Source organism: Pogoniulus pusillus, chromosome 26, assembly GCF_015220805.1.
Source record: "Pogoniulus pusillus isolate bPogPus1 chromosome 26, bPogPus1.pri, whole genome shotgun sequence".
In the NCBI taxonomy this organism is placed as follows: Eukaryota; Metazoa; Chordata; class Aves; order Piciformes; family Lybiidae; genus Pogoniulus; species Pogoniulus pusillus.
In genome coordinates this window covers 7,874,383-7,884,666 of record NC_087289.1, presented here as the reverse complement: position 1 = coordinate 7,884,666, position 10,284 = coordinate 7,874,383, and the positions used below count along the sequence as shown (strand labels likewise).

The 10,284-nt window shown below is 41.6% G+C and overlaps 1 protein-coding gene across 1 annotated transcript; it reads left to right on the top strand.

Moving 5' to 3' along the window:
- Positions 1 to 617: 617 nt before the first annotated feature.
- Positions 618 to 10,244, top strand: TTC14 (tetratricopeptide repeat domain 14). The gene is made up of 12 exons (XM_064165583.1): positions 618 to 826; positions 920 to 1,041; positions 1,312 to 1,511; positions 1,892 to 1,976; positions 2,065 to 2,194; positions 2,782 to 2,934; positions 3,596 to 3,667; positions 5,130 to 5,249; positions 5,333 to 5,455; positions 6,139 to 6,256; positions 8,244 to 8,350; positions 8,792 to 10,244. Exons 1-12 carry the CDS (start codon positions 663 to 665, stop codon positions 9,756 to 9,758), a joined length of 2,361 nt encoding a protein of 786 aa, XP_064021653.1. The 5' UTR covers positions 618 to 662; the 3' UTR covers positions 9,759 to 10,244.
- The last annotated feature ends 40 nt before the right edge of the window (positions 10,245 to 10,284 follow it).

Sequence of the window (10,284 nt, the reverse complement as noted above, 5' to 3'; positions counted from 1 at the left end):
CACTGACTTCCGAGCTAGGTTCCCTATCCGTCTAGCTAAGCTCCAACCCCGCACAGCAGGTGGTGCGCCTTCGTTTAGGTCTGTCATCGTTTAGTGCACACACGTGAGAACTGATGGAGAACTTCTTGTGTTTCTGCAGCTCTGGAGATCCTCTACCTTCTGACACACAGAGAAAAAGCAGCCTACTGGCTGTACGGCCTCCGAACGAGGCACTCAGGTGCGAGCGCATTGCCTAGTTCCACTGCCTGTACCCTGCGGCGGCGCACTGGGTCTCAGCCGGGGCCGGTGAGGGTAGCGCGGGGGCGCAGCGCCCTCTTCCGACACAGCCGCCGCGGCAGTGGCCGGTAGGAGCCACTACCAAGCGCCGTTCCCTCGCTGCCGGGGAGAACTCGCGTAGCCGTTGGCAGTTTGTAACTTTTACCTTTCCAGTTTTGCTTTTAATGTACTTTTTTTTTAACGCAGGCAGGGAGGAGCCTTGAGAACGGGCCCGCAAACCGAGCGAGCGCTGCTGCTGCCGCGACCCCTCAGACCGAAGACATGGTCCTCCTACTCCCCAGGGGGCGCTCTGGGCACACCGCACCGCATTGCGCCTGCGCATTGCTCCCTGGTCGCGTCTAACTGATTCCGGAGCCGGGTTCTGTTCCGGGCCAGGCGGCGGCGGGATGGACCGGGAGCTGCTGCGTCAGGCGCTGAGCTACCATGGCCCCACGCTGCTCTCGCTGCTCCGCGCCGAGCAACACGACAACCCTGACTTCCGCGGGCTGCTGCCGCCGCCGGGGACTAGCCTTGAGCCGCCCCGCGGAGCCTCGCAGCCGCCGGCCGCCTGGTGAGGGGCGCCGAGGCGGGGCGGTCGAGGGAACCGAACGAGAGAGGCGTAAGGGGCCGCGGGGTGTTTCTCACCGCCTTCTCCTTCCCCTAGGAAAGAGAAGTCGAGCCTTGACACCGAGATAAAGCGCTTCATTGCGAAAAAAGCTGATCTCCTTTTCGCGCACTCGTGGAAACCCAACGGACCTATGGCCGAGACGATTGAAGAAAATGAAGGTAGGCCTGGCCGGGGGCGGGCCGGGCTCCCCGGCACAGGTGTCACTGCGGCGCCCACGGGGTGCTGTAAGGACACTGCGCTTAAATGTAGTAGTAGTGCTTTTTTGAAACGGAGTGCAAACTTAGTGCTGTTGTTCTTAAAGGCTGCACACAAACTTCTTGTTAGTACAAGTGAGTCAGGTATTAACGTGTTTGGCTGCCGTGAAGTATTACGTGTTTTCAAGCTCTAGCTTGGTCCTTTCCTAACTGTGGTTGTCTCATCTGTTGCAGAGTACTATGCTGTTATGCCTCCCCTGGAACGATTCATGGATGTGCCCAAGGAAGACAGGAGAGAATTGTTTTTCCGAGACATTGAACGTGGCGACATAGTGATTGGAAAGATTACATCTATCCGTGAATTTGGCTTTTTCATGGTCTTGATCTGCCTGGGAAGTGGTATCATACGGGAGATTGCAGACATAGAAATCACTGTAAGATACAGCTTTGATCAGTATTTTATTCTTTTTAAATAATAACTTTTTAATGCATTAATTGCCTGGTGCATTTCTTAATGAGGCTGTGTCTTTAAGGCTGAAACTGAGCTTCAGGGTGGTGGGTGGGATCTGAATTTTGGGTCAGCTTATGGTGTGTGGCTGAGTCAGCAAACATTTCTTATAATGACCCATACTCTACTACTGTTGACTTGGAAAGTTGTTCATTTATGAGTGCAGAAGTTCTTATTTGAACCAAGCCATGTCTTTAACTATCACTGCTCTGATGTGTATTAAAATTGATATTATTTTCTCTTAATCTTGAAGAGACAGCAATAATTTGGCTTTGTTTATGATACTCTTAGTTTTTTCTGTTGCAGGCTCTATGTCCACTGAGAGATGTACCTCCACAAAGCAACCATGGAGATCCTTTATCTTACTATCAAACCGGGGACCTTATTCGAGGCAAGTAGCTGCAAAAGTTGCCAGGAATTTGTTTCAGTCTTGAGACCTCATTTCTGTAATTTAATCTTAATTTTTATGGTTTCTGCAGCTGCAATCAAGGACATTGATCGTTACCATGAGAAGCTCACCGTGTCACTTTACAGCTCAGCTCTGCCACCCAGTCTTTCCAGCACAAAACTAGGTGTAATTACTTCTGATGACTTCCCATTACATTATAAGTAAGAATATTATTGAACTGTACTTGCTGGGTGTATTCACTGTGTCTGAAGAGTGTCTTTGTCAGACTGTTCTTTAAACTTGCCAGTAGGATGACTGCATACTGTTATTGTTGATTTCTTTGTCACATGCTTGTTTTGGATGTGTCAGGTGTGGTTGGTCTTTTAGCTTTTTGCCCAAAATGTAGGGAAAGCAAAGAATAGGGTGAGGAATCTGTTGCTGTGGGACTGTGCTAACAGGAAAAAAAAACAACCAACCACTAAACTAAACTTAAACAACAACAAAACCAGGAAACAAAACCCTCCTGAGACTGGAATATGAAATTTTTAAAACTTGAAAGTTACCCGCAGAAGGACACAGCTATCTTTGCAATTTTGGTCGTGTATTTTATGTCCTGGACATCTCTAGAACCATGCCAAAATAGATTTCAAAACAGTAAAGGATGTGATAGTTGCTAGTTGCTAAGAGGTACGAAAATAGGTGCTTGTAAAGAGAAGAGCTCGCAAGCATTAATAGTCTAAGCAGGCATCATCAAGTTGAGTATAGTGTCTGTGAGATTGTGATTGTGTATGTTGATGCTTTTTTTAAGGCGAAGCATGGAAGTTGCTAATACAGGAGAGACATTTGAAGAGGTTTTGCATCGTTCCCCAGGATTTGCTAATCCATCATTAGTTGAATTTTTAGCAGAAAAACTGGGACTAAGTGAATCAAATCCACCGTCTTTGATGAGAAGTCTTCAAATGTAAGTGATTTGTACATTGTTCCTATCCTGTAGCTTTGTGGAGATTATTCTAATCCGTTGAGATAGACTTGTGAGTGGAAGTCCTAGGCCACTTAAACCTTTTTCATTTTGATTTGCATGGCTGCAGCTTACATGTCCTTAAATATTTAAAAGCAAACTCCTTGCATATGGAATTTCCATTTAAAATTCAGTTGCTTTTAATAAGTGAGATACCTTATCACACAAAACTTGATACCAAATACTTTAGGAGTTCATTCCTTAGATCTTCTCAGTGTCTTTAGATTGAAATGCAGGATCTTTGTTAAAATATTTCTTGATAGCTGTTTAGTCACAACTTTTATTGTAGTAATCAGACCTCTCTAGTGAAATGGGCTCAGACATATGCAATGATTGTTGATGTGAGCCCTGTATGTATTAGGCTTCGAAGCAAGTGTGACTATAGTATGGTTTTGTTAAATGTGCTGCAGCTGGTTCAATTCTGCACTTTTAGAATGAGTTGGGAAAAAACGTTTTCAGGAATACAAAAGAACGTTCCTGTCTGAGGAAGGATAGTAAGGGATTGTATAGTGTTTCAGCTTATTTCACCTGTATTATGTAATGTAAGTCTAATTTTGTAGAAGACCAGTTTGATGATTTTTGTTTGTTGTTTTTTTCTATAAAGTAAAAATTTCAATGAAGAAGATTTTGCCCCGGCATTGAGGAAAAAGCAGTCTGCATCTTGGGCCTTGAAATGGTATGCAATACTTTTTTTTCTTAACAGAGCTTATTGTTAGATTCATAGAATGTTAGGGGTTGGAAGGAACTTCCAGACATCAAGTCCAACCCCCTGCCAAAGCAGGATCACCTAGGGCAGACCACACAGGAACTCATCCAGGTGGGTTTTGGAAGTCTCCAGAGAAGGAGACTCCACAGCCTCTCTGAGCTGCCTGTTCCAGTGCTCAATTACCTTCACCATAACAAGTGTCTCCTTGTGTTGAAGTGGAACCTCCCATGTTCTATCTTGTACCTGTTGTTCCATGTTGTTAGGTTAGATTACAGGTTATACTTCTTAAAAGAAAATACACATTGAACCAGTTTTTCTACTGCATGTAACCAGAAAGATCTTAACAGTAACTCTAATTGCCAGGTGGATTCATGATAAAATCTCAAGATTGAGTTCCAGAGTATGTGTCAGGTGTAAGGGAGAACTTTGAATATTTGAAATATGCTAGCCCATGGATGGGGTGAGAGCAGGATTTGTGACAATGCCAAGTCCATGTTTTTCCATTTTATAGTTGAATGTCAAATGACCTGATACTGCTTGTCATGGTGTTGAAGCCTCAAACTGTAGGTTTACCAAGTGCACTTGTTGGCTTTCAGAAGGTGGATATATTTCCCTGGCTGCATGTGGGAGAGCAGCTCTGAGTGGGTGCTGTTGCTTTTATGCTAGGCAATGATTTTGAGCACACTGCAGGGTGGAAAAGGCAGCAGGAAGAGCTACTTTTCTCCTAAAAATGTAAAATCTTTGTGCAAAAATTTCTCTTGAATCTACTAGCTAAAGAAAAATAATCTGAGAGAAGCCTCAGAATTTCTGGTTCTTATGCTAAGAAAGTAACATTTCTCCTAATAGTCTTTTGCAACTTGGATTAACTGCATTAAAAATTGCTTATCGTGTTAAATATAAACTCCACTTTTTAAAGAACTCTCTAATGAAAAGCACTGAAAGGTGGCTCATATCAGTTGTCTTCTACAGTTGCCAAAAGATTAACTTATCAGAAGAAAGGTTCAGGTAATCTGAAATATGAAACCTCAAAATATTTTAGATGAACTGGTTTCAGTTTGTACCATCTCCACATCTCGCCTCATGGCGCTGGTCTGATCATGACTTTCAGTTTTGCATGTAATTGAAGCCTTTTCCAGTCTAGCATTGGTAGGTCACAGATTTTGTGCAGAGAAGTGCTTAAACACTCATTCTACAAATGACAAGCAGTGCCTATAGAAATGCTCTCCAGTGCCTGAAGATTTTGAATTAAAGACCTAGACTGTTGTGGAGAATATATTCCAGTAACGTGAAATGTGTGTTTTAACTACGTGGGAACAAGGTCAAGTATTGTGACCTGTTGCTTGTTTGGAACCATTTGTGAGTGACTAACAATGTGAGATCTGCATGGTTGCATGGGATAACTGTTGTATGTTTTCTCAATGTTGTTCTCCAGTGTGAAGGCTGGGGTTGATTATTTTAAGGATGGACGCCACGTGGAAGCCATGAACGAGTACAACAAAGCGCTGGAAATTGATCCACAAAACGTTGAGGCTTTGGTAGCACGTGGAGCTCTGTAAGTCTGCTCGTTTCATTGGCTTATCTACTTTGTGAAAGAGAAGCATCACTAAAAGCCATGCAACGTTTCTTTTATCCTAGATATGCAACAAAAGGCAGTCTAAACAAAGCCATAGGTGACTTTGAAATTGCTTTGGAAAACTGCCCTACCCATAGAAACGCAAGGAAATACCTCTGTCAGACGCTGGTGGAAAGAGGCGGGCAGTAAGTGGTGGGCTTGTGGGTTTGTTTTGTTGCTAACAATTTTTCTCAGAGGTTGGTCTGTTGTTTTTTTAAATACCATTCTAGGTAGGACACAGAACAGCCTCTTCTCAGGCTATATATCTTAAAAACTCCACAAAAATCTTTGTTGGAAATGCATCTGCTTGTGCAGTTGGTTTGCACTTTTTCTTCTGTCTCGGTTATCTCTGGCAAAGTACTTGAATTTTAATCCTTGATACCCTTTCCGTAGGGCACCTTACCAGGCTTGCATCGTCTTTTCTATCCCAGCAAGCTGTTTGTGGTTTGTTATTTTTAAAGGAAGTATATTTAATAAAAAGACATTCTGTTACTGTGCTACAATACTGGTTAACCACTGTAACACACAATTTTACTTCTGAAAATTAAGGGAATGGATTTCTTCTGAGCCCTGTGTTAAGGAGAAACAGTATTTTCAAAACTGGAATTGACATCTCAAAGAACAGTGTTACTGGTGATGATCAGGGGTTAACAACCTGTCAGAAAGACAATTTTATTTCTTTACTGAAGTGGGCTAATAATGGATAAGATCTTGGAGGGATGTAGTGGTAGTGTTACAGTGCAAATAAGAAAGGTAGTCCTAGAAACAAGGAAAAAAACCTGTCGAGATCAGTGCCTTTATTGTTTGTGAATTATAACTTGAATTTTAGGTTGGAAGAGGAAGATAAACTGCTAAATGCTGAGAATTACTATAAAAAAGCCTTAAGTTTGGATGAGACCTTTCAGGAAGCAGAAGAGGCCCTAACGAAACTCCGTAAGCATATGCAGGTGATTCTTTACTTTCTCTTCATATAGCACTCTTGGTGACAATAAAACGTCAAAAATCAGACTAAATCAGGGAGAGTTTGACTTGATGGTTTGTCTTATTCTCTGCTTCCCTTTTCCACAGTAAATCATTTATAGTGAGCATTATGGCTGTACCTACCAGAAGAAAGTTATCTCTTGTTTTGAACAGGATAGTGAAGAAATTCCAAACAGTGGAGACAGGAAAGGACAAAGCTGTTAACCCTGTCTGCTAAAGCAAGGATAAGAATATTCTATCACACAAGCATGATTACTAATGTTAACATAAGACATTCTGTGATTAGAAGCATGCAAAGTGTCAAACACTTAGGCAAGCCTAGTAATCATTCCACACTGTTGTACTGCCAGATCCTTCTCATTTGGAGTAATTAGAAAAAGAGCTAACATCAGCCAAAGCTAACTCACAGGAAGATCATGGGAGGGGAAATTAGGAACTGATGTAAAGGAAAAGAGCAGAGATGGAGAGCTTCGTGGGCAGGCAGTTTGAATATCTTCACTTTCTTCTCTGGTGGTGTTTTTTTTTCCTCTTTTGCATGCAGCATGTATCCCAGGTGAGCCCTGGTGGGTCTCTCTGCTAACCTGAGTTGTCTTCTTCTCTTCTTTTTTTTTCTATCTTATGTACCTCCTTTACTTGTCTTCCATCTTCCAGAAAGGACCAAAGATTAAAATAGAGCACTGAGAACAGGCTTGTTTATTTTGTTCTGTGCCTCTGCATGTAAAGTACATAGTCTGGGGTAGATGGCCCTAATCAACACTTCTTCAGTTGGTGGAGCCATAATGCTGACAGGTTATGTTGAAAGAAGGGGGAAGAGGAGATCTGACAATCTTCAATAAAACTGAAGTGCATCATAGATAAGCTGTTGTGTGGTATTTGAGTGCTGTCCACATTCGACTGCTTTAGAATGAGGTGTCAGTTAAAATGGTGAAAAATACTCTTATCAAGGTGAGGATAAATTTACTCTGCTTTAGGATATTCCTGGTATCAAGGGAAATTGATGCAGCAGGTAAAACCTATGAGGCTAACTATTGTTTGTTGGTCTGCATAGCCTGAACTGCAATAAGCTTACTGCATCTGTTAAGACAGTTGCCAAGTTTTTAAAACAATAATCAGACATTCTGCTCAGTCAGAAGAAGAGTGGAACTACTCTTTGGACCTGTAGATGAGAGAGGTCTGGTCTCTAATGGGCTTAAGTAGTTTGAGGTTTATTCATCTGGGGAGACGCTCCTGTGCATTTTACCTGTATAATTAATACACCAGTCTGATACCAACAGTGTAGTGCTAGTATGGCTGAAGCAACACTGAAACATTCTTTCCTGTAATACTGATTATGTGTTTTTCTCCAATGCATTTTCTTCTGAACTGGACCGTTAATTGCTGTCTGACATCTGGTGCTGCTCATCACCAACGAACCTGTGGGACATGATTTCTTACGTAAACTATGCACCAAACTGGCCTGTGAAATTGTTACACGACGGTTTGTATTCAAATGGGGCCAACTTGAATTTCTTCTTTCAAAATGGGGTCTGCCATGTTTTACTGGTAAACTACAATAATTACACTTTTCCCTCAAACCTTTCTCATCCCTTTTTTGTTTGGTTGGGATCCCCCCCTCCCCTCTTCTTTTCTCTGTGTTGGTGCTGACTGTGGGTTTTTTGCATACTCTTACCTGTGCCTTTTGGGCTCGATGCTTCATGGTGTGCTGGATCACTGGTACCACTGCAATGGCTGGTCAAATCCCTTTGTTTTTTTTTAATGGAATAAAAACTGCAATATGGTCCCTAATGTAAACTTGTTTATCACAATGGCCAATGGCAAACTTCTGAACAATATTCATTTTTGGTCTGGGACTCCCTGGTATTATACATTTGAATGGGGTTGGGGACATGGGCAAAAATACCGCTGTTAACACTTCTGATGTAACTTTTTTTATGATGCCTGGGTTCAAAAAAGAAATCTTTGGAAATGAGGGAGAAAGCTGCCAAAGAAGAGAGACAGAAAGAAAAGAAAGTAGAAACAAGTGCAGAAAAATTGCGTAAGCTCTTAAAAGAAGAAAAAAGGTAACACTGTTATATTCGGTATGCACATTATGTGGCAATAAATGTAGATAAGACTCTGGACAGCCTGTTAGGAAATGGGTTGTTCAAGAGTAAACTAGGTTGAACTTCTACCTAGGTAAGCTACATTTCCTTCAGAGCTTTGTTGTGGGCATTTAACCTTTCATGGAGATGTATGTGGAAGAGAAGTTTAAAGACTGCTTTGGAAAATTAGGTCTTTTCAAAGTCTAGTGCTGTGTTAAACTCATAACAAGCTGTTTATCAAATTAAGATTAAAACTACCCAAAAAGTCACCTTTTAAATTGTCTTGCCAGGTTATGCTCAGTTTCCGTTCATGCCTTAAAAGTCCAATCTCAGCCAAACACTGGGGAGTACAGGTTTGCTTTCTACATATATTTTTACCTGATGCTGAAGATTATCTAATGTGTTAATTACGTTTTATAGGTTGAAAAAGAAAAGGAAAGTATCAACTTCCTCCTCCTCTTCCTCTTCTTCCTCTTCCTCCTCATCATCAAGTGATTCTTCATCAGATGTATCAGTTTCTTCTTCCTCCTCTTCCTCCGATCGCAAGAAACGTAGGAAAAAGCGTCGAAATAGATCTGAGTCTTCCCACAGCTCAAAGAAACGCTCATCTAGAGCATCCTCCCGTTACAAAGATCAGGTTAGGAAAGAGGAGTGGTATTCGCCTCCGGCTGATACCTCTGCTTCCTTTCTTAACCAAAGTTTTGAAGTGGAAAATCTGCTGGAAAGGCAAGACAGCTTAGTATGTCCAAAAACACAGGTAAAAGAGAAAGACAGACACTATTCTTTTTCGAGGACTTCAGGTGATGATGAAGACACTTTTGGAGGTAGGTCTGAAGATTCAAGAGATTCTTACAGTAGTTCCAGAACTCTACCAAGTAGTAGCAAAACTGAAAAATATGGTAGAAGAGAGAGATTTTTCTCTAGTCAAAGGGGTTCTTCAGGTTCATATCATAAGTCAGATGATAAACCCAGGAGGCATTATTTTAGAAGGTCGGAAAGGGATGTGGAGGGAAGAAAAGAGCAGTTTAGAAAACATGGCCCAGGTCAGGACAGATATTACATGTCTCCAGCAGGATCTGACTATTCTGGCAAGTCAGTGGGGAAATACAGATCATACTCTAGCACCTCCTTACGGGAAGGTGATAGAAGTTATGATAGTGATAGGCATGTGTCAAGTCAGCATAAAACAGAAAGTGAGTGTAGGAGTAGGAAGAGAAGTCCCGAGGAAACTGACAAAGCAAAGGAAGCAGATGAGGAAACGTCTTTAAGTGATACAGCACAAATGGAAAGTGGCATTAAAAGGAACTTGCCCCAGAACTTAGTGAACATATTCAATCAGATAGCTGAGTTTGAGAGGGAAAAAGGAAGTAAGCAGAAGAAACAGTAAAGTACATTTGCGATTGCTATTATCATGAATGTAGTTCAGTGAACTTCTACCTGAGTATCTCTTGAGGAAATGCTTATAAAGAGTGAAAGAAAGGCAAAATTTCTGTCTTGCAAAATGTCAAAGAATTCTTAAGCATTAAGATTATATGCTGGAAAGAGACACAAGGATACCTTACATAAAGTATCAGTTATTTAAAATCTTCAGTTTCCTGTGCTCTTAATTTGGGGTGTTCTTGCACAGCATTCTCTGGCCAGTGGGTTGAAATCCTTTGATACCCCTGGACTACAGGTAGCTGTAACTCACATCAGATATGCACTTTAACAACAGATAGGTTTTGTTTGTTTTTTTTTCTCATCCTTTGGGGTACTATTGATGATATTTTTGTATCAAACTTCCAGCACTAGGAAGGGAATAACTGAGTGAAAGTCACCTGCCATCAATGTATATAGCTCATTTGGTCATTAAATTTTCTTAGTTTTTCTTAAATGTGTCCTGATTTTCATTAACTTTGCTGGGATGTTTTACA

Coding starts and splice junctions, on each gene's coding strand:
- TTC14 (XM_064165583.1), top strand. CDS start 663: ATGGACCGGGAGCTGCTGCGTCAGGCGCTGAGCTACCATGGCCCCACG. Junction 2,935..3,595: donor TTGATGAGAAGTCTTCAAAT/GTAAGTGATTTG, acceptor TTTTCTATAAAG/TAAAAATTTCAATGAAGAAG. Junction 6,257..8,243: donor AACTCCGTAAGCATATGCAG/GTGATTCTTTAC, acceptor GGTTCAAAAAAG/AAATCTTTGGAAATGAGGGA.